Source organism: Vigna angularis, chromosome 7 (assembly GCF_016808095.1).
Source record: "Vigna angularis cultivar LongXiaoDou No.4 chromosome 7, ASM1680809v1, whole genome shotgun sequence".
NCBI classification, from domain to species: domain Eukaryota; kingdom Viridiplantae; phylum Streptophyta; class Magnoliopsida; order Fabales; family Fabaceae; genus Vigna; species Vigna angularis.
The window spans coordinates 20,658,099-20,684,199 of NC_068976.1; the positions used below are offsets into that span (position 1 = coordinate 20,658,099).

The 26,101-nt window shown below is 39.2% G+C and overlaps 3 protein-coding genes across 6 annotated transcripts; 1 reads left to right on the plus strand and 2 right to left on the minus strand.

Moving 5' to 3' along the window:
* Window positions 1-12,674: 12,674 nt before the first annotated feature.
* LOC108337360 (uncharacterized) lies at window positions 12,675-15,029 on the plus strand. Of its 2 annotated transcripts, none has more exons than XM_017573873.2 (4): window positions 12,675-12,842; window positions 13,113-13,822; window positions 13,924-14,016; window positions 14,791-15,029. In XM_017573873.2, the coding sequence occupies exons 1-3, from the start codon at window positions 12,746-12,748 to the stop codon at window positions 14,008-14,010; spliced, it is 894 nt and encodes a 297-aa protein (XP_017429362.1). In that variant the 5' UTR covers window positions 12,675-12,745; the 3' UTR covers window positions 14,011-14,016; window positions 14,791-15,029. The 2 variants fall into 2 exon arrangements, with proteins under 2 accessions (XP_017429362.1, XP_017429363.1); XM_017573874.2 differs by lacking the exon at window positions 12,675-12,842 and adding an exon at window positions 12,862-13,025.
* Window positions 15,030-17,143: 2,114 nt separating this feature from the next.
* Window positions 17,144-18,751, minus strand: LOC108336318 (peroxisomal and mitochondrial division factor 2). 3 transcript variants are annotated; one of them, XM_052880040.1, is made up of 2 exons: window positions 18,734-18,751; window positions 17,144-18,337 (listed from the first exon to the last, which is right to left on the minus strand). In XM_052880040.1, exon 2 carries the CDS (start codon window positions 18,327-18,329, stop codon window positions 17,391-17,393), a length of 939 nt encoding a protein of 312 aa, XP_052736000.1. In that variant the 5' UTR covers window positions 18,330-18,337; window positions 18,734-18,751; the 3' UTR covers window positions 17,144-17,390. The 3 variants fall into 3 exon arrangements, with proteins under 3 accessions (XP_052736000.1, XP_017428222.1, XP_017428220.1); XM_017572733.2 differs by lacking the exon at window positions 18,734-18,751 and adding an exon at window positions 18,558-18,723; XM_017572731.2 differs by lacking the exon at window positions 18,734-18,751 and adding an exon at window positions 18,521-18,539.
* A 2,780-nt stretch (window positions 18,752-21,531) lies between these two features.
* LOC108337555 (transcription factor PAR1) lies at window positions 21,532-22,521 on the minus strand. Its single transcript, XM_017574110.2, has one exon. The coding sequence runs from the start codon at window positions 22,182-22,184 to the stop codon at window positions 21,750-21,752; it is 435 nt and encodes a 144-aa protein (XP_017429599.1). The 5' UTR covers window positions 22,185-22,521; the 3' UTR covers window positions 21,532-21,749.
* Window positions 22,522-26,101: the final 3,580 nt, after the last annotated feature.

The window sequence follows — 26,101 nt, forward strand, 5'->3', positions numbered from 1 at the left end:
ACAGCCCGCCCGCTTCCATAGAAAAATATCGTGGCAACATAGACCTAAGTGGTCATATTAGATCTTTGGGAACCATCACAACTGCGACCGGCCTATATTTCAACGAGAATGTCGTGTCGTCCAGCGGAGCCTAGAAGAAGGTGACTCGCGCAGATAGCTGACTCATAGAAAGGAGTAGCCAAACCAACCCACCCAGCTAACTGGTCAATCTCAGAGATCTTATCGACCGGCAAACCGGTGACGGACAACCATGGTCCCAACCTTATCAGCACCGGAGGTGTACTAATCAATGAACCCCCGAAACCTACTTTCTTTTCTTACAAAATAAACCAAGCCTAACCGGTCACGACATGTTGTTGATATTGATGGAGTTTGAGGGACTTTCGCTGACTAAATCCATCCATAAACCTAGACCCCGGCGACTCTTGTAACCAAAGCCTCAAGACAACAGCCAAAGGTGACCTTTGGATTCTTAAGTAGGTAGGGGGCAAAGAGGAGCACGTAGGAATGCTAACCACTACATAAGCCACTGGTGGCTGAGAGAAAGCGAGTAACACCTTGTATAGGTTGGGCGGAGCTTGAAGAAGCGAGCCCCTATCAGAGAAAACCATTGCGCGCTAGCCTAGCTAGCTAGCGTTTTTCAGCTGGCTGTTAGGTTAGTTGTAGTGTGCCTTCCCTCCTTCTCTCACTTCGAAAAGATTTCGCAGTCTTTTCTTTGGATGACCTGGTCGAGATAGTACGATACATCGGTGTAAAAGATGGAGTGGGATCTTTGAGGTTGGTTATAGTAAGGCCTGGCCGGAAAGTGTTATTACCTATATCATTGAAGGAAAGGTTGGTCAACAGTTTGGAGAGTTTGCTTCTACACAGAAACGAAGACTTTCGAAAACAAAGATTAAACCGGGAAGAAAAAAGGGCAAAAAGTAAATAAAGTGCGCATATGGCACGAAAAGGAAATCTGATTTCGGTAAGACTCGATCTGAATCGTAGTTCAGATTCAAGTCGGTTCAGTGAGGGCGACCGCAAAAGTCACCGAAAGGGTCAATCTTTTCCTTCAGTTTGTCCTATATATGTTGAATAAAAAAGCTTGGGAGGACGTTGCAGATGTCCGGGACGGACACAACTTCTTCTAACGCTAGAAGACCACTGGAAGACACCCGGAACCAGAGCATGTCGTGAAAGAAGCACACTGGGCGTGCTTCAACCGTGTCTCCGGGGCACAGTTGAATGTAGATATCATGAACGCGAGGTGCAGGATACCAGGCCAAGAAACCCGGGCAACCCCCCTTATGTGCCGATCGCTAGCGCATCTAGGGCCCCGGCGCCCAGCGGATCTGGAGAGGCCTAGCCTGATCTGAGAAGTGCTAATTCGGTTCAGATAGACTTCATTCAAGAACGTCGTCGCCCTTGGAATCAATAAGAAAACAAGTGCTAAGTTTCAGATCAGTGAATAAACTGAAACGAAAGAATAAAGAGACCTTTCTCGTTCGGCGCCTAAAGCGCACTATGCTCTGCTTCAAGAAATGAGAGTTTTCGGTGGAACCGGTGAACCACGCAAGCTGGTTAGATGCGTGGGATAGAGGGCTCATAGTACCTGCTAGCGCAGCTATGGAAGGGAAGGAGCCTAAATCGACCCCCTTCTTTTTCATTTTAAAAAGAAAAAAGCAGTATAAAGAAAAGAGATTAGACTCTTGGATGAGACTAAGCAGCCACCGACCGTTCCAACGCGCCCCTTACCTATTTTTTTTATTAATACCGAAAACCTATCTAAAATGGAGCCTAGTTTAGGCTGTCAAACAAATGAGAAAATGAAAAAGTTTTAATAGAACCACTAGTAGGGATATGGATGGAGAATCGCTCAGTAAAGAGAGTTGTAGATTCGTAGAAAAGAGAGGAGCCTTGACTTTCTATGATGTTATTAGTCAAGAAGCGCTAACGCTGCAATCTTTCTAAAGCAAGAAGCGATAAACTTGACTTTGAGAAAGAAGGTGCTTGTTGTCGCTTTCTTTTTTTAGTAAGTAAACTTGTTTTGTTTTATAAGGCGAAAGGTTGCTATTTGAATAATGATTATAGCGTTAGCGCTTTCGTTTTCAATAAGTTTAGGCTTGACTTATTCGAACCGAACGAACGATAGTGGCTTAAAGCTAAGCCTATCATGCACGAGCATCGTCGCTGCTTGATCGGCAGGGAGAAGCATCTCAAAGTATGGGGCAAAGGATCAAGCGCTTTGACTTTATCTCCCGAGATTCACCACAGGTTGGGTTTGAGAGCCGTGTGATGGGTGACTATCCAGCACGGTTCAGAGAGCACTTTAAGTATGCGTAGGTGAATGGAAGCCCCTCTTGAAAGCAAGAAAGAAGCGGTTATTCCCACGGCGGAGTCACCATTGACTCTATTTATTATTATGGTAAATTACTGTATCAAGATGTCAATCTGAGATCTTATTTCGGTTCGATACGTCCACCTGCGAGACTAACCTTTGGCTTTCGTCTCGGTGTATTCTTATACATTTTCCCAAAAGAACATTCATTCATTTCTTTCTTCCTCGTTGACCACGACGACTGAAACAACGCCAAAAATCCAGACCTGGAAAGGAGAAGGGCCGGTGGTGGGCATTTGGTAAAGTCGGGCCGATCGGGTGTCTTCATTCCAGCGACAATACAGAAGAAGAACGAAACGAAGTGAGAGGACGGAAGGCAGGGAAAAGAGTTGAGTCGATCAGGCTCGACGACCGGGAGAAGCAAAACAAAATTCGGATTTGGCCGAAAAAGAAGCAACACTATGGATACCATGACCGATCACCATCGATAAAAAAGAATCTTACTAAATCACTTCGGGTTAGCGGGGCCTTCAAGCATCCAAAATACATCGGGGTTATCAATGACATAGCGTTCCTGATAGAAAATGACGACTCCTTCAGAAAAAGGAAGTTATTTCAGTTCTTTTTCCCTAAGAAGTCAGGCTCCGACGGCCCGACGACTAATCTATTTAAAACGACCCTCCCTGCAGTGCGCCCATCTTTGAATTATTCGGTCATGATATACTTATTGAATAGAAAGAACCAAATGCATTTCGACCCCGTCGTAGTTCTAAATCATTTCGCGGCACCGGGCGTGGCTGAACCATCAACGATGCGTGAGCAAAACAGGGAAGTGGCTTAGATAAGAGAATACGTTCTCGAATCGCTTTTTTTGTAGAAAGCTCGACCAGCGAGAAAAAGTGTTTGGCCGAAGCCAAAAAGAGGTTGACCAACTTCATTCGCTTGGCGAATGATCTTCGCTTCGCGGGAACAACAAAAATAATCATCTCGCTCTTTCCTTTCTTCGGTGCTACCTTTCTCTTTCCAAGGCATAGAGTTGGTTTTGATAAGAACCTTTCTGTTGAGCTGCTCCGACGAGTCATCTATTTAAAAGGACCCTCCCTCAAGTACGCCCCTCTTTGAATTATTCGGTCATGCAATACTTATTGAATAGAAAGAACCAAATGCATTTCGACCCCGTCGTAGTTCTAAATCATTTCGTGGCACCGGGCGTGGCTGAACCATCAACGATGGGGGGAGCGAAACAAGGAAGAGGCTTAGATAAGAGAATACGTTGTCGCATCGCTTTTTTTGTACAAACCTCGACCAGCGAGAAAAAGTGTTTGGCCGAAGCCAAAAAGAGGTTGACCCACTTCATTCGCTTGGCGAACGATCTTCGCTTCGCGGGAACAACAAAAACAACCATCTCGCTCGTTCCTTTCTTTGGTGCTACCTTTTTCTTTCCAAGGCATAGAGTTGGTTTTTATAAGGACCTTTTAGTTGAGCCGCTCCGACGACCCGACGACCCGACGAGTCATCTATTTAAAAGGACCCTCCCTGTAGTGCACCCCTCTTTGAATTATTCGATCATGCAATATTTATTGAATAGAAAGAACCAAATGCATTTCGACCGCGTCGTAGTTCTAAATAATTTCGTGGCACCGGGCGTGGTTGAACCATAAACGATGGGGGGAGCGAAACAGGGAAGAGGCTTAGATAAGAGAATACGTTCTCGGATCGCTTTTTTTGTAGAAAGCTCGACCAGCGAGAAAAAGTGTCTGGCCGAAGCCAAAAAGAGGTTGACCCACTTCATTCGCTAGGCGAATGATCTTCTCTTTCCGGGAATACAAAAAACAAACTTCTCGCTCTTTCCTTTCTTCGGTTCTACCTTTTTCTTTCGAAGGGATAGAGTTGGTTTTCACAAGAACCTTTCTGTTGAGCCGCTCCGACGACCCGACAAGTCATCTATTTAAAAGGACCCTCCGTGCAGTGCGCCCCTCTTTGAATTATTCGGTCACGCAATACTTATTGAATAGAAAGAACCAAATGCATTTCGACCCTCTCGTAGTTCTAAATCATTTCGTGGCACCGGGCGTGGCTGAACCATCAACGAAGGGGGGAGCGAGAAAGGGAAAAGGCTTAGATAAGAGAATACGTTCTCACATCGCTTTTTTTGTAGAAAGCTTAACCAGCGAGAAAAAGTGTTTGGCCGAAGACAAAAAGAGGTTGACCCACTTCATTCGCTTGGCGAACGATCTTCGCTTCGCGGGAACAATAAAAACAACCATCTCACTCTTTCCTTTCTTTGGTGCTACCTTTTTCTTTCCAAGGCATAGAGTTAGTTTTGATAAGAACCTTTCTGTTGAGCTGCTGCGACGAGTCATCTATTTAAAAGGACCCTCCCTGCAGTGCGCCCCTCTTTGAATTATTCGGTCATGCAATACTTATTGAATAGAAAGAACCAAATGCATTTCGATCTCGTCGTAGTTCTAAATCATTTCTTGGCACAGGGCATGGCTGAACCATCAACGATGGGTGAGCGAAACAGGGACGCGGCTTAGATAAGAGAATACGTTCTCGAATCGCTTTTTTTGTAGAAAACTCGACCAGCGAGAAAAAGTGTTTGGCCGAAGCCAAAAAGAGGTTGACCCACTTCAATCGCTTGGCGAATGATCTTCGCTTCGCGGGAATAACAAAAACAACCATCTCGCTCTTTCCTTTCTTCGGTGCTACCTTTCTCTTTCCAAGGCATAATGTTGGTTTTAATAAGAACCTTTCTGTTGAGCTGCTCCGACGAGTCATCTATTTAAAAGGACCCTCCCTCAAGTACGCCCCTCTTTGAATTATTCGGTCATGCAATACTTATTGAATAGAAAGAACCAAATGCATTTCGACCCCGTCGTAGTTCTAAATCATTTCGTGGCACTGGGCGTGGCTGAACCATCAACGATGGGGGGAGCGAAACAAGGAAGAGGCTTAGATAAGAGAATACTTTGTCGCATCACTTTATTTGTACAAACCTCGACCAGCGAGAAAAAGTGTTTGGCCGAAGCCAAAAAGAGGTTGACCCACATCATTCGCTTGGCGAACGATCTTCGCTTTGCGGGAACAACAAAAACAACCATCTCGCTCTTTCCTTTCTTCGGTGCTACCTTTTTCTTTCCAAGGGATATAGTTGGTTTTGATAAGAACCTTTCTGTTGAGCCGCTCCGACGGTCCGACGAGTCATCTATTTAAAAGGACCCTCCTTGTAGTGTGCCCCTCTTTGAATTATTCGATCATGCAATACTTATTGAACAGAAAGAACCAAATGCATTTCGACTCCGTCGTAGTTCTAAATCATTTTGTGGCACAGGGCGTGGCTGAACCATCAACGATGGGGGGCAGGGAAGAGGCTTAGATAATAGAATATCTTCTCGCATCGCTTTTTTTTAGAAAGCTCGACCAGCGAGAAAAAGTGTTTGGTCGAACCCAAAAAGAAGTTGACCCACTTCATTCGCTTGGCAAACGATCTTCGCTTCGCGGGAACAACAAAAACAACCATCTCGATCTTTCCTTTCTTCGGTGCTACCTTTTTCTTTCCAAGGGATAGAGTTGGTTTTGATAAGAACCTTTCTCTTGAGCCGCTCCGACGGCCCGACGAATCATCTATTTAAAAGGACCCTCCCTGCAGTGCGCCCGTCTTTGAATTATTCGATCATGCAATATTTATTGAATAAAAGAACCAAATGCATTTCGAACCCGTCGTAGTTCTAATTCATTTCGTGGCGCCGGGCGTGGCTTAACCATCAACGATGGGGGGAGCGAAACAGTGAAGAGGCTTAGATAAGAGAATACGTTCTCGAATCACTTTTTTTGTAGAAAGCTCGACCAGCGAGAAAAAGTGTTTGTCCGAAGCCAAAAAGAGGTTGACCCACTTCATTCGCTTGGCGAATGATCTTCGCTTCGCGGGAACTACAAAAACAACCATCTCGCTCTTTCCTTTCTTCGGTGCTACCTTTTTCTTTCCAAGGGATCGAGTTGGTTTTGATAAGAACCTTTCTCTTGAGCCGCTCCAACGGCCCGACGAGTCATCTATTTAAAAGGACCCTCTCTGCAGTGCGCCTCTCTTTGAATTATTCGGTCATGCAATACTTATTGAATAGAAAGAACATAATGCATTTCGACCCTGTCGTAGTTCTAAATCATTTCGTGGCACCGGGCGTGGCTGAACCATCAACGAAGGGGGGAGCGAAAAAGGGAAAAGGCTTAGATAAGAGAATACGTTCTCACATCGCTTTTTTTGTAGAAAGCTCGACCAGCGAGAAAAAATGTTTGGCCGAAGACAAAAAGAGGTTGACCCACTTCATTCGCTTGGCGAACGATCTTCGCTTCGCAGGAACAACAAAAACAACCATCTCGCTCTTTCCTTTCTTTTGTGCTACCTTTTTCTTTCCAAGGCTTAGAGTTAGTTTTGATAAGAACCTTTCTGTTGAGCTGCTCCGACGAGTCATCTATTTAAAAGGACCCTCCCTGCAGTGCGCCCCTCTTTGAATTATTCGGTCATGCAATACTTATTGAATAGAAAGAACCAAATGCATTTCGATCTCGTCGTAGTTCTAAATCATTTCTTGGCACAGGGCGTGGCTGAACCATCAACAATGGGTGAGCGAAACAGGGACGCGGCTTAGATAAGAGAATACGTTCTCGAATCGCTTTTTTTGTAGAAAGCTCGACCAGCGAGAAAAAGTGTTTCGCCGAAGCCAAAAAGAGGTTGACCCACTTCAATCGCTTGGCGAATGATCTTCGCTTCGCTGGAATAACAAAAACAACCATCTCGCTCTTTCCTTTCTTCGGTGCTACCTTTCTCTTTCCAAGCATAGAGTTGGTTTTGATAAGAACCTTTCTGTTGAGCTGCTGCGACGAGTCATCTATTTAAAAGGACCCTCCCTGCAGTGCGCCCCTCTTTGAATTATTCGGTCATGCAATACTTATTGAATAGAAAGAACCAAATGCATTTCGATCTCGTCGTAGTTCTAAATCATTTCTTGGCACAGGGCATGGCTGAACCATCAACGATGGGTGAGCGAAACAGGGACGCGGCTTAGATAAGAGAATACGTTCTCGAATCGCTTTTTTTGTAGAAAGCTCGACCAGCGAGAAAAAGTGTTTGGCCGAAGCCAAAAAGAGGTTGACCCACTTCATTCGTTTGGCGAACGATCTTCGCTTTGCGGGAACAACAAAAACAACCATCTCGCTCTTTCCTTTCTTCGGTGCTACCTTTTTCTTTCCAAGGGATAGAGTTGGTTTTGATAAGAACCTTTCTCTTGAGCCGCTCCGACGGCCCGACGAGTCATATATTTAAAAGGACCCTCCCTGCAGTGTGCCCGTCTTTGAATTATTCGATCATGCAATACTTATTGAATAAAAAGAACCAAATGCATTTCGAACCCGTCGTAGTTCTAAATCATTTTGTGGCGCCGGGCGTGGCTTAACCATCAACGATGGGGGGAGCGAAACAGTGAAGAGGCTTAGATAAGAGAATACGTTCTCGCATTGCTTTTTTTGTGGAAAGCTCGACCAGCGAGAAAAAGTGTTGGCTGAAGCCAAAAAGCTGTTGACCCACTTCATTCGCTTGGCGAACGATCTTCGCTTTGCGGGAATACCAAAACCAAACTTCTCGCTCTTTCCTTTCTTCGGTGCTACCTTTTTCTTTCCAAGGGATAGAGTTGGTTTTGATAAGAACCTTTTTGTTGAGCCGCTCCGACGACCCTACAAGTCATCTATTTAAAAGGACCCTCCCTGCAGTGCGCCCCTCTTTGAATTATTCGGTCACGCAATACTTATTGAATAGAAAGAACCAAATGCATTTCGACCCCATCGTAGTTCTAAATCATTTCGTGGCACCGGGCGTGGCTGAACCATCAACGAAGGGGGAAGCGAAAAAGGGAAAAGGCATAGATAAGAGAATACGTTCTCACATCGCTGTTTTTGTAGAAAGCTTGACCAGCGAGAAAAATTGTTTGGCCGGTGACAAAAAGAGGTTGACCCACTTCATTCGCTTGGCGAACGATCTTCGCTTCGCGGGTACAACAAAAACAACCATCTCGCTCTTTCCTTTCTTCGGTGCTACCTTTTTCTTTCCAAGGTATAGAGTTGGTTTTGATAAGAACCTTTCTGTTGAGCCGCTCCGACGAGTCATCTATTTAAAAGGACCCTCCCTGCAGTGCGCCCCTCTTTGAATTATTCGGTTATGCAATACTTATTGAATAGAAAGAACCAAATGCATTTCGACCCGTCGTAGTTCTAAATCATTTTGTGGCACCGGGCGTGACTGAACCATCAAAGATGGAGGGAGCGAAACAGGGAAGAGGCTTAGATAAGAGAATACGTTCTCGCATCACTTTTTTTGTAGAAAGCTCGACCAGCGACAAAAAGTGTTTGGCCTAAGCCAAAAAGAGGTTGACCAACTTCAGTCGCTTGGCGAATGATCTTCGCTTCGCGGGAACAACAAAAACAACCATCTCGCTCTTTTCTTTCTTCGTGCTACCTTTTTCTTTCCAAGGCATAGAGTTGGTTTTGATAAGAACCTTTCTGTTGAGCTGCTCCGACGAGTCATCTATTTAAAAGGACCCTCACTGCAGTACGCCCCTCTTTGAATTATTCGGTCATGCAATACTTATTGAATAGAAAGAACCAAATGCATTTCGACCCCATCGTAGTTCTACATCATTTCTTGGCACCGGGCGTGGCTGAACGATAAACGATGGGGGGAGCGAAGGAGGGAAGAGGCTTAGATAAGAGAATATGTTCTCGCATCGCTTTTTTTGCAGAAAGCTCGACCAGCGAGAAAAAGTGTTTGGCCGAAGCCAAAAAGATGTTGACCCACTTCATACGCTTAGCGAATGATCTTCGCTTCGCGGGAGCAAAAAAACAACCATCGCGCTCTTTCCTTTCTTCGGTGCTACCTTTTTTTTCCAAGGGATAATGTTGGTTTTGATAAGAACCTTTCTCTTGAGCCGCTCCGACGCCCCGACGAGACATCTATTTAGACGGACCCTCCCTGCAATGCGCCCCTCTTTGAATTATTCGGTCTAGTAATACTTATTGAATAGCAAGAACCAAATGCATTTCGACCCCGTCGTAGTTCTAAATCATTTCGTGGCACTGGGTGTGGCTGAACCATCAACGATGGGGAGAGCGAAACAGGGAAGAGGCTTAGATAAGAGAATACGTTCTCGCATCACTTTTTTTGTAGAAAGCTCGACCAGCGAGAAAAAGTGTTTGGCCGAAGCCAAAAAGAGGTTGACCCACTTCAGTCGGTTGGCGAAAAATCTTCGCTTCGCGGGAACAACAAAAACAAGCATCTCACTCTTTCCTTTCTTCGGTGCTACCTTTTTCTTTCCAAGGCATAGAGTTGGTTTTGATAAGAACCTTTCTGTTGAGCTGCTCTGACGAGTCATCTATTTAAAAGGACCCACCCTGCAGTGCGCCCACCTTTTAATTATTCGGTTGTGCAATACTTATTGAATAGAAAGAACAAATGCATTTCGACCCCGTCGTAGTTCTAAATCATTTCTTGGCACCGGGCGTGGTTGAACCATCAACGATGGGGGGAGCGAAACAGGGAAGAGGCTTAGATAAGAGAATATCTTCTCGCATCCCTTTTTTTGTAGAAAGCTCGACCAGCGAGAAAAAGTGTTTGGCCGAAGCCAAAAAGAGGTTGATCCACTTCATACGCTTGGCGAATGATCTTCGCTTCGTGGGAGCAAAAAAACAACCATCTCGCTCTTTCCTTTCTTCGGTGCTACCTTTTTCTTTCCAAGGGATAGAGTTGGTTTTGATAAGAACCTTTCTGTTGAGCCGCTCCGACGCCCTGACGAGTCATCTATTTAGACGGACCCTCCCTGCAGTGCGCCCCTCTTTGAATTATTCGGTCATGTAATACTTATTGAATAGAAAGAACCAAATGCATTTCGATCCCGTCGTAGTTCTAAATCATTTTGTGGCACCGGGCGTAGCTTAACCATCACCGATGGGGGAGCGAAACAGGGAAGAGGCTTAGATAAGAGAATACGTTCTCGCATCGCTTTTTTTATAGATAGCTCGACCAGCGAGAAAAAGTGTTTGGCCGAAGCCAAAAAGAGATTGGCCGAATGATCTTCGCTTCGCGGGAACAACAAAAACAACCATCTCGTTCTTTCCTTTCTTCGGTGCTACCTTTTTCTTTCCAAGGCATAGAGTTGGTTTTTATAAGAACCTTTCTGTTGAGCCGCTCCGACGGCCCGACAATCCCTACAGTGCGCCCCTCTTTGAATTATTCGGTCATGCAATACTTATTGAATAGAAAGAACCAAATGCATTTCGACCCGGTCGTAGTTATAAATCATTTTGTGGCACCGGGCGTGGCTGAACCATCAACGATGGGGGAGCGAAACAGGGAAGAGGCTTAGATAAGAGAATACATTTTCGCATCGCTTTTTTTGTAGAAAGCTCGACCAACGAGAAAAAGTGTTTGGCCGAAGCCAAAAAGAGGTTGACCCACTTCATTCGCTTGGCGAACGATCTTCGCTTCGCGGGAATACCAAAAACAAACATCTCGCTCTTTCCTTTCTTCGGTGCTACCTTTTTCTTTCCAAGGGATAGAATTGGTTTTGATTAGAACCTTTCTATTGAACCGCTCTGACGGCCCGACGAGTCATCTATTTAAAAGGACCCTCCCTGTAGTGCGCCCCTCTTTGAATTATTCGGTCATGCAATACTTATTGAATAGAAAGAACCAAATGCATTTCGACCTCGTCGTAGTTTTAAATCATTTCGTGGCACCAGGCGTGGCTGAACCATCAACGATGGTGGGAGCGAAACAGGGAAGAGGCTTAGATAAGAGAATATGTTCTCTCATCACTTTTTTTGTAGAAAGCTCGACCAGCGAGAAAAAGTGTTTGTCCGAAGCCAAAAAGAGGTTGACCCACTTCATTCGCTTGGCGAATGATCTTCGCTTCGCGGGAACAACAAAAACAACCATCTCGCTCTTTCCTTTCTTCGGTGCTACCTTTTTCTTTCCAATGGATAGAGTTGGTTTTGATAAGAACCTTTCTCTTGAGCCGCTCCAACGGCCCGACGAGTCATCTATTTAAAAGGACCCTCCCTGCAATGCGCCCCTCTTTGAATTATTCGGTCATGCAATACTTATTGAATAGAAAGAACCAAATGCATTTCGACCCGTCGTAGTTCTAAATCATTTCGTGGCACCGGGCGTGGCTGAACCATCAACGATGGGGGAGCGAAACAGGGAAGAGGCTTAGATAAGAGAATACGTTCTCGCATCGCTTTTTTTTTAGAAAGATCGACCAGCGAGAAAAAGTGTTTGGCCGAAGCCAAAAAGAGGTTGACCCACTTCATTCACTTGGCGAACGATCTTCGCTTCGAGGAAACAACAAAAACAATCATCTCGCTCTTTCCTTTCTTGGGTGCTATCTTTTTTTTTTCCAAAAAAAGGTTGACCCACTTCATTTAATCAAAATAGTTATTCTTTGACCAGGTTTGCTTATCCAACCCTCGAGTTTAAGGATCCCGAAGAGACCAGACCTTGGAAGGCATCACTTATGCTAGAAGGCTTCACTGCCCTCCTTAGTTTTTATATATATATATTTAAAAAATTTAAATAATTTACAGGACAATCTTTAAGTTTTAAAAATTAATATTTTATAAATTAATAACTAAGGTTTTTGTTTTCTAGTTAGTAATCGGTCTATAAAACCTGTTTTAAATATTGCATTATTTTTCAAAATTTTTAAAAATAATGCAAGTTTTAAAATATTGTAAAAATAAATAAATTGTGTTTCCTTTCGACTTTAATTAAAATTAAAAAAAATTATAATAAAATCGAATCAAATTGACAATTCAACACAATGTATATCAAATTATCAACATTTTAATTATAATTTAAAAACAATTATATCACGCTTAAGTCGTATCAAATTCATACCATTTGATTTGAGTGATTCAAAATTCATGTCAAAATATTATAAGATTAACTGTATTATGATACATTTTTATATTTATATGTTATAAATGTAAAGTTTTGTATTTTAAAAAAAAAGTAAAAAAAAAATAGAATGAAATGAATGTAAAAAAATTTGTGTATATGAAAATATCATTTTTCATATTACAATTTGTTTTGGACCATTTTTATAATTCTTTTTGAAAATGATCATTTTTTGATTTTGCCAAAGCTGTTGAAGTAATTGGTAGTTTAATTGAACAGTGATGATGGTAGTGGTAAGCCTCATCATCACTTGAGTTCCCTCCATGAGCGTTTCAATTCAATTTAAAGGCACTTTTTTTCTTTATAATGAGTAAACAGAAGAAGCAGAGAAAGGGAAATCACATACCATTTTCATTGCCATTGACACCACCAATCTTCATCCACCATTCTCTGCTCTCTGCAACAACCAGTCAGCATCTATGCCTTCTTTTTCAAGAAGAAAGACAAAACAACCAAAGAAACACAAAACTTGGACCATTCTCAACCACCATTCTTCTCCTCCTCATCAAATCCAAGGTACTCACTCACTCTTCTCTCTCCATCTATCTACCATCCCCACCTACTTCTCTTCTTTTTCTCCATCTCTTCTCTCTACATTCTTCTTGGTTTTCCTGTGTTTTTTCTGGTTACTTTTCTTTTTGTTTTTCATTCAATAACAATAAACATAATACTGGTTTAGGCTACTCATGCAACATAAAGGTTTTATGGCACCCATTTGCTAAGCTATTGTATCTTTTCTAGTATTTGAGGAGGATAGTTATAAAGCTTCGTTCTTTTTGCCTGCAGGGGAAGCTGTTTCGGCAAACAACACCGAGAAAATGGAAGGATTTGTGAACGGAACAATACAAGACAACCATAAAGCACAATCACAATCTTTGAGTGAAAATAAGGAGGTGGCCGTTGAAGTTGATGATTCCCAAGATGGTGATATTGTCATCACTCATGAAGAGGAAGCACCGCAAAATGAGGAGAATAAGATGCTGGTTGAGTCAGGCAAAGTTGAAGAGACACGAGAGGATGTTTCGGAATCAGTAGTGTCTGAGACTTTTGAGCCTGATACTGTGAAAGATGCTCATGTGGAGAACACAGTGGAATCAGACACTGTTATGTTAGAATTTAATGAAGATTTTGAATCTGATCCAGACGGGGTTAAGGAAACAGACTTGTATCCTTCAGTTTCGAGGAATGAAGGATTGAGAGAGACTGAAGTTGCAGAAGAGGAGAAGAATGTTGTGTTTCATGCTGCAGGTGAGGAAGCAAATGTTTGTGGTGAGTCTTCTTTAGTGGAAACTTCGGAGACAAGTGTTCCAAAATCATGTGAGAGTGACAAGGTTACTCCAACCATAATTGAAAAATCATTGGATTTGAAGCAAAGTTTGGAAGAGAAAGTAGAGGAATCATCAGGTGGTCTAGAAGAGTCATCCTATGAAAGTGCCAAGGAGTCATTTCAACCATCACCTAGTGTTGTTCCTGATGCTGAAAGCAATGAAAATCTGGTAGGTGATTTACACTTTATGATAGTTTCATACAGACATAGCAAGTGTGCTTGGTTATGCAGTTGTCTTTGTTATTTCATATTCTTTTTTTGCTGTGACAGACCACTGTCCCTATGGCTCAAAGGGAAATCTCCTCTTGGAAAAGTTGCTGTGGACTCATTGAGATTATGAGGGGTGGTCATAGATAATTCAAGGTCAGTAAACCTCAATCAGATAATTCAAAGGGCTCATATGAACCTTAATTCAAACATGTATACCTAATGAAAGTATTTCACTATATTATTATACATTACATTTCCCCTTTTTTAAGACTGTGTTGCCCACTAAAGAGAACAGTCTGGTTGGCATCAGAATCTTTTCTTGCTTTTTGTCTTGTTAAGTTTCAATAGCTTATGGAAATAGTAATGCTTTAGAGCTGTTGTGCTTTATTGGATCCAAGCATAAAGGTTTATTTTGATATATTTTTTTATTACATTAAAATTAAAAGTTATATACATAGAGGGACCTTGTTTATTAGTTTAGATGATATTTAAAAACAATTGTATTTAGATGTTAAAACTAAATTTTATATATAGCATACTCTTGTGTATTAATTTGTCGTGAATACCTAGACAATAATAAGTTGTCACACAAATGAAGACTTGAGGTTGAGTGTTGAACTGAAGTAGATGAATATAACAATAGTACATCTGAAAACAAGTCAAAATAGAACTATGCTATATTGATTTCAACAACAGTATATACTCATGGATGCTCATCAAGAATCAACAGCCTTAGACAGAGATTGGTTTTGTAAACTTATGATTATTTTTGTGAACTTAGTATGCAATCAATCAATTTAGGAATTACTTTTAGCATGATTTTTTTATGATCATTCTTATAAAAAATGAACAAATCTAATAGTACTAACTGATAATGTAAAATAGTTTTTGACTATTATAGTTTGAAGCATTTTGAATTGTTTACAGGGAGGAGTCATTGCACATTCTTCGAGGGGCATCATCTTCTATTTCTACTCTGCTTTCCTGCTTCGTTTCATTTCAAAAACGACAAACAGATGCTACATTTCAGTTGTGGCATTTTGTGGAGTTCCATTAACAACAATTTATTATCTCACATTATATTAAAAATTACTTTCTGTCCATTTTTACATTTTCTTTGATTTTGTGATATTTTACACTGAGCAGTTTCACGCCTTTCTAGTCTATTGTTTTCTTCCATGTAGTGACATATTAAACACTTTATGCAATTGCGTTTTTATAATCATTAAATAAAGATTTATAACCTATTAACTATTACTAAACCCAAACCCAACCAAATTAATTTTAACTTGCCATCGCAAGTTTTAAGATTCGGTCAATTTACAAAATAATTGGTGGAACATTTTAAAAATTAGACTCGAATAATTCATGAATAATTATAATTTTACACTACACTATTTATCAAAGTAATCCATCTTAACTTTCGGCTATAAAATTTTTATGATTTTAATTTTTTTTAATAAATCTTAATCAATAATAAAAATGAGTGTATTGAAAATGTACTGCTAGCATTTTTTTTCACAATTTTTAATACGTACGAATCGTGTGGATACATATGTAAAGATCATTGCACGTGCATGGGTTAGCTTACTAATTTTAAAGTAAAAAAGGAAAATTTTGATGGTTACAATGGGAATTTATACCATCAATAAAATTTTCAACTTGAGCTAGTTTAGTGATTTAAAATTAAACTACACAAATATAGTTCAAAAGCTCCATGTCGGCGTTAATAATTTAAGTTGGGCTCGTATAAAATTGAAATTAGAAAATTTATAATCCAATAAAAAAAAGTAATCTATCTAACGTAACCATACAATTTTGTTAGAAATAACACTTTTTAGATAAATAAGTCAGATAAAAGGAAATAAATAAAATAAACAGCTAAGAGGGGTGTATTTGGACAAATAAAAATGAGAAGAAAATACTTTATACTACTCAGGTCGAGTAAAAGATAGACTTTAAAATAATAAGTTTTTAAAAAATTAACAAAATATAACTTTTTACCTTCCGAATTTTTATCAACATATTTTTTGTTGTAAGAAATTTATCTGATTCTTAGAAAAGTAAAATTGAAAAGAGTCATTTCCCTCATATTATTGTCTGTGAAACGGATACAAATATCTCTCTCCTTTCAATTTCGCCGTCAAATAGAGTATAAAAGAATATTTTCATGTTGTTGCTCTATTTCTCTGTATCTATTTTCAGCCACCTAAACGCGATGCAAGTGTGAAAGGTGGTCTTAGTGATAAGATTTATCCTGGCCTGGTACTGGGCCCAAAAATTAAAGGCTGATACTACCTAACCACCTACAATTCTCTCCGCTTACCACACACTCACCAATTCAAAACGGAAAATCATCATTCTACTTATCATGTAATTTAGAGTAGCTTTGTTTCCATTTTCATTCCTTTTGGTAAAATGACTATTTAAAAAGAACCGTAAACCTAAGAAGCGTGTTCTAAAAACTAATGACTTGATTTTTGGTGCAGTTTTCTGGGGTATGGAATCTTACACATCAGAATCAAATTAAAAGATAGATAATACAAATAATTGGCGCATTGGATTTAGGTTAAAAAAGACACAAAATTCATTGTGCCTCACTGCAGAAACCAAGATAAATTGCAACAAACATGTTACCGACACAGAATTTGGCCTCCTAAAGAACTCCTTCAAAAGTATCTAAAAGTATCTATCTAACGACACTGTTCGACATTCATATTAAAACTAACAAAATGGACTATTGTGTCTCTTTAACTTAAAGCAAATGGTTTGATAGTACTATTCAAACTAATAGAAAATATTAAAGGGTGGATTGAAAGGGAGCAATGCAAGCCAACGCTTTCGTACCCCCAAACAAGTCAACTACAATTGAAAAAACTTTCAACTAAATCCGAACTTCTTCGGAATACAATCGCCACAAATGGGGTATAAGCAATGAAAAAAAAAGGAACAAGACCAGAAAGAGAAAAACTCTCTCTGAGCACATTGCAGTGACTTCTCCAAAGTCATCAAACCCAACCAAAATGACACCAAGCAAGACAAAAAGGCAATTGGGCAACAGCACAAACAAATCAGTGTTATCATTTAATCCTAAAAGATCATATGATTCACCAGGTGGGTTCTACATTCAAAGACATGCTGTGAGAATCACTGGAAAAGACAAATTACAGAGAAATCAACTTCAGAAACTGCCGAAACTGCCGAGTGCTGCCTTAAACTGCCAGCACTGCCGAATGCCTATCCTCCAAACAAATAAGGTGAAACTAAACACAGAAACATCTAATATCAATTTTGAAACCTATTTATTAAATGCAACACACAGTGGTTCGATCCTCGTGAAAGGAAACTAACAATCAAACAAGTATGCCAACTTCAACGTACATAAAAATTTCACAGGCTTCAAAAATAAAAGCCAGAGAAGAAGAGTTATTTTATGACAAACAAAATTGCAGCATATCTGTGACTAAAGGGCTGGTAAATCTAACCTCTACAACCTCCTCTTCCAATCGATGATTGGTCATATGAAATCACTTCCGTTTCCCATAGCACACATAGATTACGGCAGCCGCCGCAACAACAGCTCCTGTAGACCCTGCTGCCACCACCGGCCACTGCAACTTCAATCCTTTCCCTTCATCATGTATGCCATTTAAACCTCTATCAATATTCTCAACAGTCTTAACCGCCTTCTCATTTAGCGATAAAATCACCCTCTCAGCTTCCTTTGCTTCCTCACGCAATTGAAGAATACTTGATTCCAAAGCCGCTACTTTCTCCTCAGATCCTTTAAGTGCCTCCTCCAACCTTAGTTTCTGCTTAACCGACTCCTCCAACTCAGATTTTTTCTCAGCAGTAACCTTCTCCAATTCCACCAACTTCTGTTTGAAACCATTGATCTCCTTCTCCTTTTCATCAACCTTATCTCTCATCTCCTCCTCGAACCTAATCCTCTTGTTCCTTTCCTCAATTTCCTTGGTTTCCAGAACTCCAATCTTCCTCTCCAAATCCCTAACCCTAACCTCACCCTCTGCCTTTACCTTCTTCAAAGCTGTCAGTTCCTTCTCCAGAGACTCAACCAACGACTCCTTCTCCCCTAAATCCTTCCTCAATTCAGAAGCATCCGCCCTCGCCTCCTCCGTCGCAGTCATCTCCGATATCAAATCGTGCTGTAGCCTCGCCACGTCCGTCTCCAGGTCCGCTGCCCTCGCCGCGATAACCTCGGCCGCCTTCACCGCGTCGCGCGACTGCACCACCTCTCGCTGCATCTCCTCGATCTTCTCGCTATTCACCGCGCCATCTCTTCGCAAAATGTCAAGCTCCGCCGTCAGCTTCTTGATCTCCTCCTTCCTCGAGGCGTTCTCGTTCACCAATTCATCGCGTTCGCGTTGCAACACTTCAATCTTCGTCGCCGATTCTTCACCGTACTGATCATCTACGCCGCCGTTGGCAACACCGTCATCCGCCATGGCTGATTCTGCAAAACAAAGAAAAATAGCACGCTGTCAGTTCATCAACTAAGTAAGCCAGAAATCAAAATCGAGAATGAACACGCTGTTTCTTGCCAATAATTTGAAAAATAATGAAAAATAAACTGTAAAAAGTAACTTATGAATCGAATTATACAAGCAACTAAACAAAATTAGCAATATATAAATACATATAAACATATTATTGCGGATGTGTAAGGACAGTACGAAGCGAGTGAAGGCGTTTAGAGAGTGTGCGGTAGTGTCAGCGAGAACGGAAGATGAATTTTCCAGAAAAAAATGGAGATGATTTTCCGTAAAAGGGAAAGAAGAGGTTTGTGTTTAGGGAACGATATGTGACTAGGGTTTTCAGTAGTGTATGTGAAAAATATCTTTAACTTTACCATTTTCTTTTCACCTTTTCTGATGGAAAAGGCAGAAGAACACAGAAAGTAAGAGATCAGAATCATCAACCAACGGTTCAGATTTTAGGTTGTATTCCGGTTCTGGTGCGCCAGCGTGTCAAATTGCATCGGTGTAACAATATACTTTTTCTTGCAACAAAAAATTATAGATTGAAAATTTATTAAAAAACATAAAAATGTGTATGCCTTTTCTACCCTCTAACTTTTTTTTATTCATTTCATATTTGGAATAAATTCTAACTAAAGTTTGAACTATCATGTCATGTATCAATCAATAGATAAAACCAAAATAACATACAAAAACCAAATAATCGTAACTTGTAGTCACTTGAAAAAGAAAAGGAAGAAAAATATAATATGTTGCCATAATATAATATTAAATTGCTATGATAAACACAACTATGATATGTCAATTATAACTTCGTAAAAGTTAATAAGAAATATTTCGTTATTGTTTTCTATATTAATATATTTATAATTGTAATATAACTTTTAGTAATTTTTATTTCAATAATTATTATAATATCAAGCTTTTCAGAAAAAAAAATTATTTTTTACTGTCTGAAAAAAGTAGATATACTAGCGCCTACAAGTTGTGTTTTCATATGTAAAAGTGTAATTTACATTTTATATTTTTTTTGACACATTTTAATTAATTGCAAAATATGTTAAAAAAAGTTCGTTAATATTCATCATTTTATTAATGGTAGAAATATGGTATTCATCATTGTCTTGAATAAACGGTACAAACATAGTATTCATCATTTTATCAAAACGGGAATTTTAAACAGTGTTGACGGGTGGCAATAGTAATCTTCTCAGTCCTTTACTTCTCTGCAACTATTTTATTCCAGCCCAATAGGCCCAAGCCACAAATTATCCAACGTGTCTATTGCGTAAGATTGAAATTATTTGGTTTGCTTTATAATCTAAATCTCCATCATTTTTGTTAAAACGGAACTGTCAATTATTTTTCTTAAATACAACCATTTTTTGTTTTAATTATTACTTTTACCTGTTAATTTCACGTTTAAGAAACAAACCTAACTAACGTAATGTTTAATTTTATTGTTAACAATAAACAAAAATTATAACATTTTTTAATAATGTGAACTTTAATATTTTTTAATTTGAATATAAATTATTTTAGTTACCATTAAATGTAAAATTATTTTTTAAATATCAAATAATTGTTAATTCATCTTTTTTTTTCAATCATGATGTTAATTTTTGGTCAAGATTCGTCAAAAGAAAAAATTGACTTATATTTGTAAGACTTTTTTCACAGGTTAAAAATTTCCCAATTATCATTGGAAAAAAATTATAGTTAATATTATGTGTGAATTTTTTAGATATATAAAGAATTTTTTAGATTCATAATAATATAAAGAATTCCAAATTCTTAATTTTTAGATAGAATTTAATGTCCTAATTTTAAGTAATTCAATTACTATGTCAAAATTGTATAATTTTAATTTCTGCTAAATTTCCTTACCATAGTTAATCTATTTTCAGTCCATAATTATGAAAATTTATTCCAGTGGATGAAGTGATACCGACACTCATATAAGTGATACGGGAATGCTAATCTCCTAGAATTTCGTACATGAAACAATCTTCATTATATATATCAATGTGATCTTTGGTTAATATATTATGCAGATGAGATAAAGTTGCATGATCTGTCTTGATGGCGATGCAGCATTTATGCATGGTTTCTGTGTAGTGATGGATACACATTGTAGTTGTGCACATGCCCAATAAGGCTTTTCATGATTCTCCAAAAAATTGTGGTGGCTGTGACTGTGATTGTGACTGCTCCAGGAAGTTGGCAATTGGAGAATGCAGATGAATGTGTTGGATCTCCAAAACAGTACACAGATTGCAGTGCAAGTGCCTGTAACTGTATTCTCAGAGCACCCTTGGTTTTAACTCATTATTACCATCACCTCAATTCCAACTTGTTTTTCTTTCATAGGACATCACATTCTTAAATTTAAGGAAACAATGATTTTGTTGGAATCTTGCTGCAGATGTACACCAGAACAAAATCACTGCTTGAAAACGTTTTCTTGGTTTGAGAGAGTTGTGATTATATTTGGTGTTCCATGTTTGAAAGAAAGATGGAAGGAAAGAATTAAGAGAGTTAAGAGTGATCATAATGGATGGTTGCTTTTAGCTTAAATCATGGAAGATGATCCTGAGGCATGTGAAATTTAAAAGCATTGAATTCAAGTGGGGTGGTCTCTTTTTTGTGTATACCGCATTGTAAGTGTAAGTTATTGTGGTAGTAATGGCTAACTGCCAAAAAAGTCAAAGAACCCTATTCCAAAATCCCCAAACCAAAGTTTTCACAAGAGAAAGTGACCAATGCCAACATGTGTATGTGCCATGTTACTTTAAAAACCTCTGATCTCATCCAGATTTTAAGACCAAATAGGACTGGCCCACTGGACCGAGATGAACAAAAAAAACCTGTCACACATAGCCCACGTACATCCACCACAGACACACCATAATGTCATACACTTCCACCCACTCTACCTTCACTCCAGATCATCATCATCATCGTCATCCAACACCTTAAGATTCCTACAACACTTCCCCAAAATCAATTCTCTAACACTAATCTGCGGCGTAACATTATCAACTTTCAGGATATATATAATATATATATATATATATATATATATATATATAGAGAGATAATAAAGTCATCATCAAAAGAACACAGTGAGAAATTGAGAACTTCGAAATAAAAAATAAAAAAATGAAAATCTAAGAACATGGGAGACATTTTCCTTGATCCCAACCTCCAAAAGTACAGCCAAGAACAGAAAAATTAAAAGTAAAAAGAAAAAGAAAAAAATATCTAACTAAAGGGTCTGTGGGAAAAACCAAAAGATCCTAACCTAGGCTGCTGCTTCCATAATCCATCATGCAGCAGCTTCATCACCATGGATTATTGATTCATTCATTCATTTTGACGATGATATCAACCTCCAAACTTTGTCTTCTCCTTCTCCAACTTCTCAAAGAAACCAGTGAGAGCCCTCAAGGCTTTGACTTGGTACTGCAAGGCCAGAATATAGCCAGCAGTTTCATCAAAGAGTTTGTCCACCCCTAATGACTCCCCACCAGGCACAATCCTCTGCAATGCATGAATCTTCCTCTCTATCTCTTCTCTGTCATCAACGTCACCACCATCTTCATCTTCTTCTTTTTCCTTCTCCTCATCTTCATCACCTTCCTTGGCAGGCTCTTTCGCAGTGAGTTCCTTCCTACACCGCCTCCTGCTGTGGCGGAAAACATGCAAAGATTTGTGAGAGGAGACGGCGGAGTTGGCCTGGTCGTCTGAAGGTTTTCTGAGGAATGTGGGTATGATAGTGTGCTTTGGGGTGTTATCTTCTTGTTCCATGGATGATGACATGTAGAAGTAGTAGCAGTGGTGGTGACAGTAGCAGTAGTAGCAGTAGTAATGTGATGTGTGTGTAAGAGGGTTAAGAGAGAGATAGAGAGAGAGAGAGAGAGAGAGGAGAAGAGAAGAAAGATTAATGTGTGAGGGAGTTATATGAGAGGTGAGGTTGTCTTGTGGTGGCTGCAAACAAGGGAGGGTGGGAGGAAGAAAGATGTTAAATTATTGTTGAGCTCTAGAAATGTCAATGCCAACGAAGCTGGCCCCACTGGTTTTGGCCTCACAACACAAGAAGAAGAAGCCCCCAAGTTTTGGATTGGGGCAATGAGGTGGCCTTCACGCTCCACACCAACACCCTCTTCCACCTCATCAATTTTTTACCTCCTCTTCATGCAGTAACCACACATCTATGCTATCAGTTTTTACCATTTAGTATTATGTTACATTTTCATTGCTTATTGTCTTTGTTTTCTTCCAAGGATCATAGAACAGATGAAATATTTAAGGTTGATTATAACATGTTAAACACATGCATGATGGTAATAGTCTATGAAGTGTGTGTTGGCATTGGAAAGAGAGGATTCTTAGCTAGTAAGATTGAAATGAGGTAAAGGTGAAAGTATAAAGTTTACAAGTGTGACTGAAAATGCAACCCCGTTGAGGAGTGGAGATGTGAGAGCATAAAAAATGGTCCCACAGGACACAAAACAAAGGGAAGAAAGCACATGTGCTCACATGAATTCCTTGAACCTAACACCCACCCATGTGCCTCTCCACTCTCTTCTCTTCTCTTTCATATGCCATATGATCTGCATCACCACCCTTCGCATGACTGCCACGTGTTTTCTTTCCAGTGACCCCACCTTGAGCCCCACAAAACCCCCTTCTAACCCTTTTAGGCCAAATTAATCATGCACAATGCTACAATCATATCAATCCCAACCCATATTAAACTAACAACTTGTCATTTGAGGGAAATCAAACACTCTGCTTAGCTAATTCAGGACAACTTGGTTCTGTGGATAAACAAGTTAATTGAACATGACTACAGTATTTTATTAAATGATTGATTATGTCGCATCCATAACAATAAATGCCTGTAAGAAAATCAGTAATACGAACGAAAGCTATCAACTGCCTTGAATGACAGTTTTTTTTTTCATAAAGAAAGTTGCCCAGATGGTAAATTTGACGGTCAGAACACAGATAAAAATTGAGCCATCATATGATGTACAAGCCAAAAGAAAATCATTATTTGATGGTGAGTAAAGGATAAAGAAAAAAATAAAAGTGAACGGTGCTTAAAGCTGGTGATGTTTGTGAGAAAGTAATTTATACAGATTTTGAAGGCAGTAGCTTTTTAACATTTGCAATTACATTTGATTATTTGAACACAAAGGGTATTACTTACTAGTAGGGGTGGATTAAAAGATTTAGAAATGTTGTAATTTTGATTGGGAGAGAGTGAAAAGAAAAGATGATTGATGCATGTATGTATGAGTGTTTGTTAATATGGTGGTGATTGGTGTTGCAGCTTTAGTGAGGGTTCCGTAATTAGTGATGGATGGTGTGGCCCTGAGAGAGTGTGGTGGAGAATCAGAGAGGGGAGGTGGTGGTGTTTCCAAGAAGGAAACCAATCGGCGGATTGGGTCATTGGGATTGTATGAGAGATTTGGTTGTGTTGGGCATATGGGACTCCATGTGCTCAGACCCACTCGGATCCCTCTGTTCTTGTCACATTCACACACTACACTACTCTTTTTATTTAATGCCACACAATTTTTTCAATCCTTCATTATTTTTCTTTTTTGCTTCCGGGAGGTAAGGTAATGGGGTCCGTACCACCATTTCTTGTACGAAATTTCAATGAAATTGTTACACAGGGCCTTGGCATGTATATCATTGATGAGAGAGCTATTGTAATTCAATATCATACATCTAATCTAACTCCAAAACATGTGTGGACATCCTACCTGAGTTTTGTTTCTGTTCACCATTTGCAACAGACCCTGTTTCCCGGTTATTTATTCATCCTCCTCTCTCTTCTTTTGGACATATTACTATCTTCAAAATCATCTTACTGTGCAAACAAACGAAACTCTCACATGGTAGGCCTCTATGGCTACCTATTGACACATTTCCATTATTCCCCCTACAAGCTAATGACCACACAAATATTAACCACATTCAACTTAAGAGCAAAACTTGTACATATTTCTTTTGCTGCTATTTTTATATCAAAATCAGAATTCCATTTTAATAGTTTCTGTGATCCTTTTATGCATACATTTGGTGTACAGCTTTAGTTTAGTGGATGTTTCTTTGTTTTTTGTTTACTTATTTAACTGTGGTGTGAATGATGATAGCCAAATAGTGAATTAAACATCTTTAGCTAAAGAAAATTCTGTGAATAGGAGTGACTAGGCAGGCATGGCATCACAGAAGGTTGTAACAAGAAAAAGGGAAGTTTTTGTCATCCATTTTAGGGTGTGTAGGTGAATGAAAGAAGATATCAGTGGAGAAAAACTTATTGCAACAATATCAGCAATGAGGTTTAGAAAAAGAAAAATAAATGCTTGCAGCTGGTGAGGAATATTCATGGAGGGAGGGAGGAATGAGGATTTTCTCAACCTGTTTATAACTTAATGGTCAGCACATGAACTGACTCAGACTTTTATTGGTGAGCCCCGCCTTGTTTGCAGTTGCATATGCAGTAAATGCCAAACAATAAACAAGCGACCAAATCATTCAAATGCATTATCTCAACTCTCTTTCAAATTCAAATTTACCTCATTTTCTAGGACATTCTCGTCCAATGCTTTTAATCCATCACTTAAATGAATGATTAATGTAAATCAACCAACCATGTTTTACATTCAGAGCCCTGCAATTTTTCTTGTTTTTTTATCTTCTATTCTATTATGTGGGCTGCAATGCAACATTACAGTGACAGGAGTGATCCACCAGGTTTTGTGATAGGATAGTAACTAGTCACAAGTTTCTTTGCATCACACTTTCCACCCTTACCGATTTAACTATTCTGAAGTAAGATGAAGGAAAAAAGGAAGAGTTATAAGTGGATGTACATTCTGAAAGCTAGCCTCCACATAAAGTTAATCTTATCCTGTGTAGGTAGCTAATAGATAGAGCTTCCAAAAGGTAGCTGCAGTAACTTCCTCCACATGGAAGGGCAATGTGGCTCCAAGAGGCTAAAGGTGGCCACATGTTTGTTCATATTTTCAAAACCATATGAAATACAGTGATGTCGCATTCAATCAAATGCTAAGACTATTTGTTCGAGGGATTCCATTTGAATAAAAACCAGTGGTAGCAAAACACATTCTTTTAACATTTTCCTGACTAAAAATTATTACTTAATTTACTTGGATCACCACCTATCTATAATTTCAACTAAATTTTTCCATATAAAGTATATTCAAAATATGAAAGTAATCTGAACCATTGATCTAAAATCACTTGGCATATTAATCTGAAGCATATGATCCAGAGTTACATCTTAAAAAAGGGTATGTTACGGGTATTTCTCTTTCAATAAAATAAAGACATGTCTGTTTCTTTTAGTAACATAAAAAAACAAAAATAGAAGCAAATCATGCAAACATCAAACCTACTTTCAAGGATGAATAGTTATTATGAGTAGGTGAGCAAAATTCAATAGGAATTTGAGCCATTGATAATGTTTTAAATGGAATCCAGTTGTTTAAGAAAGTTGTGAGGAATATGTTTTTATAATGGCCAAAGGGGATTAAACCACTATGGTTAAACAATGAATCTCCTTTATATCCCGTGAGCATAACACGCATAAAACAAATAGCAATTTTATCATTTTTACAAGTACATGTACCAGTCTGATTTATTTATTTATGTCAATTTGCAAAATAGGCATTGCAGGAAATTTAAAAAGGAAAAAT

Excerpts from the sequence above, each read along its gene's own strand:
- LOC108336318 (XM_052880040.1), bottom strand. The coding sequence starts at position 18,329 with ATGGCGGATGACGGTGTTGCCAACGGCGGCGTAGATGATCAGTACGGT.
- LOC108337360 (XM_017573873.2), top strand. The coding sequence starts at position 12,746 with ATGCCTTCTTTTTCAAGAAGAAAGACAAAACAACCAAAGAAACACAAA. Across the intron at positions 12,843-13,112 it reads TCCTCCTCATCAAATCCAAG|GGGAAGCTGTTTCGGCAAAC; the intron begins GTACTCACTCAC and ends TTTTGCCTGCAG. Across the intron at positions 13,823-13,923 it reads CTGAAAGCAATGAAAATCTG|ACCACTGTCCCTATGGCTCA; the intron begins GTAGGTGATTTA and ends TTGCTGTGACAG.
- LOC108337555 (XM_017574110.2), bottom strand. The coding sequence starts at position 22,184 with ATGTCATCATCCATGGAACAAGAAGATAACACCCCAAAGCACACTATC.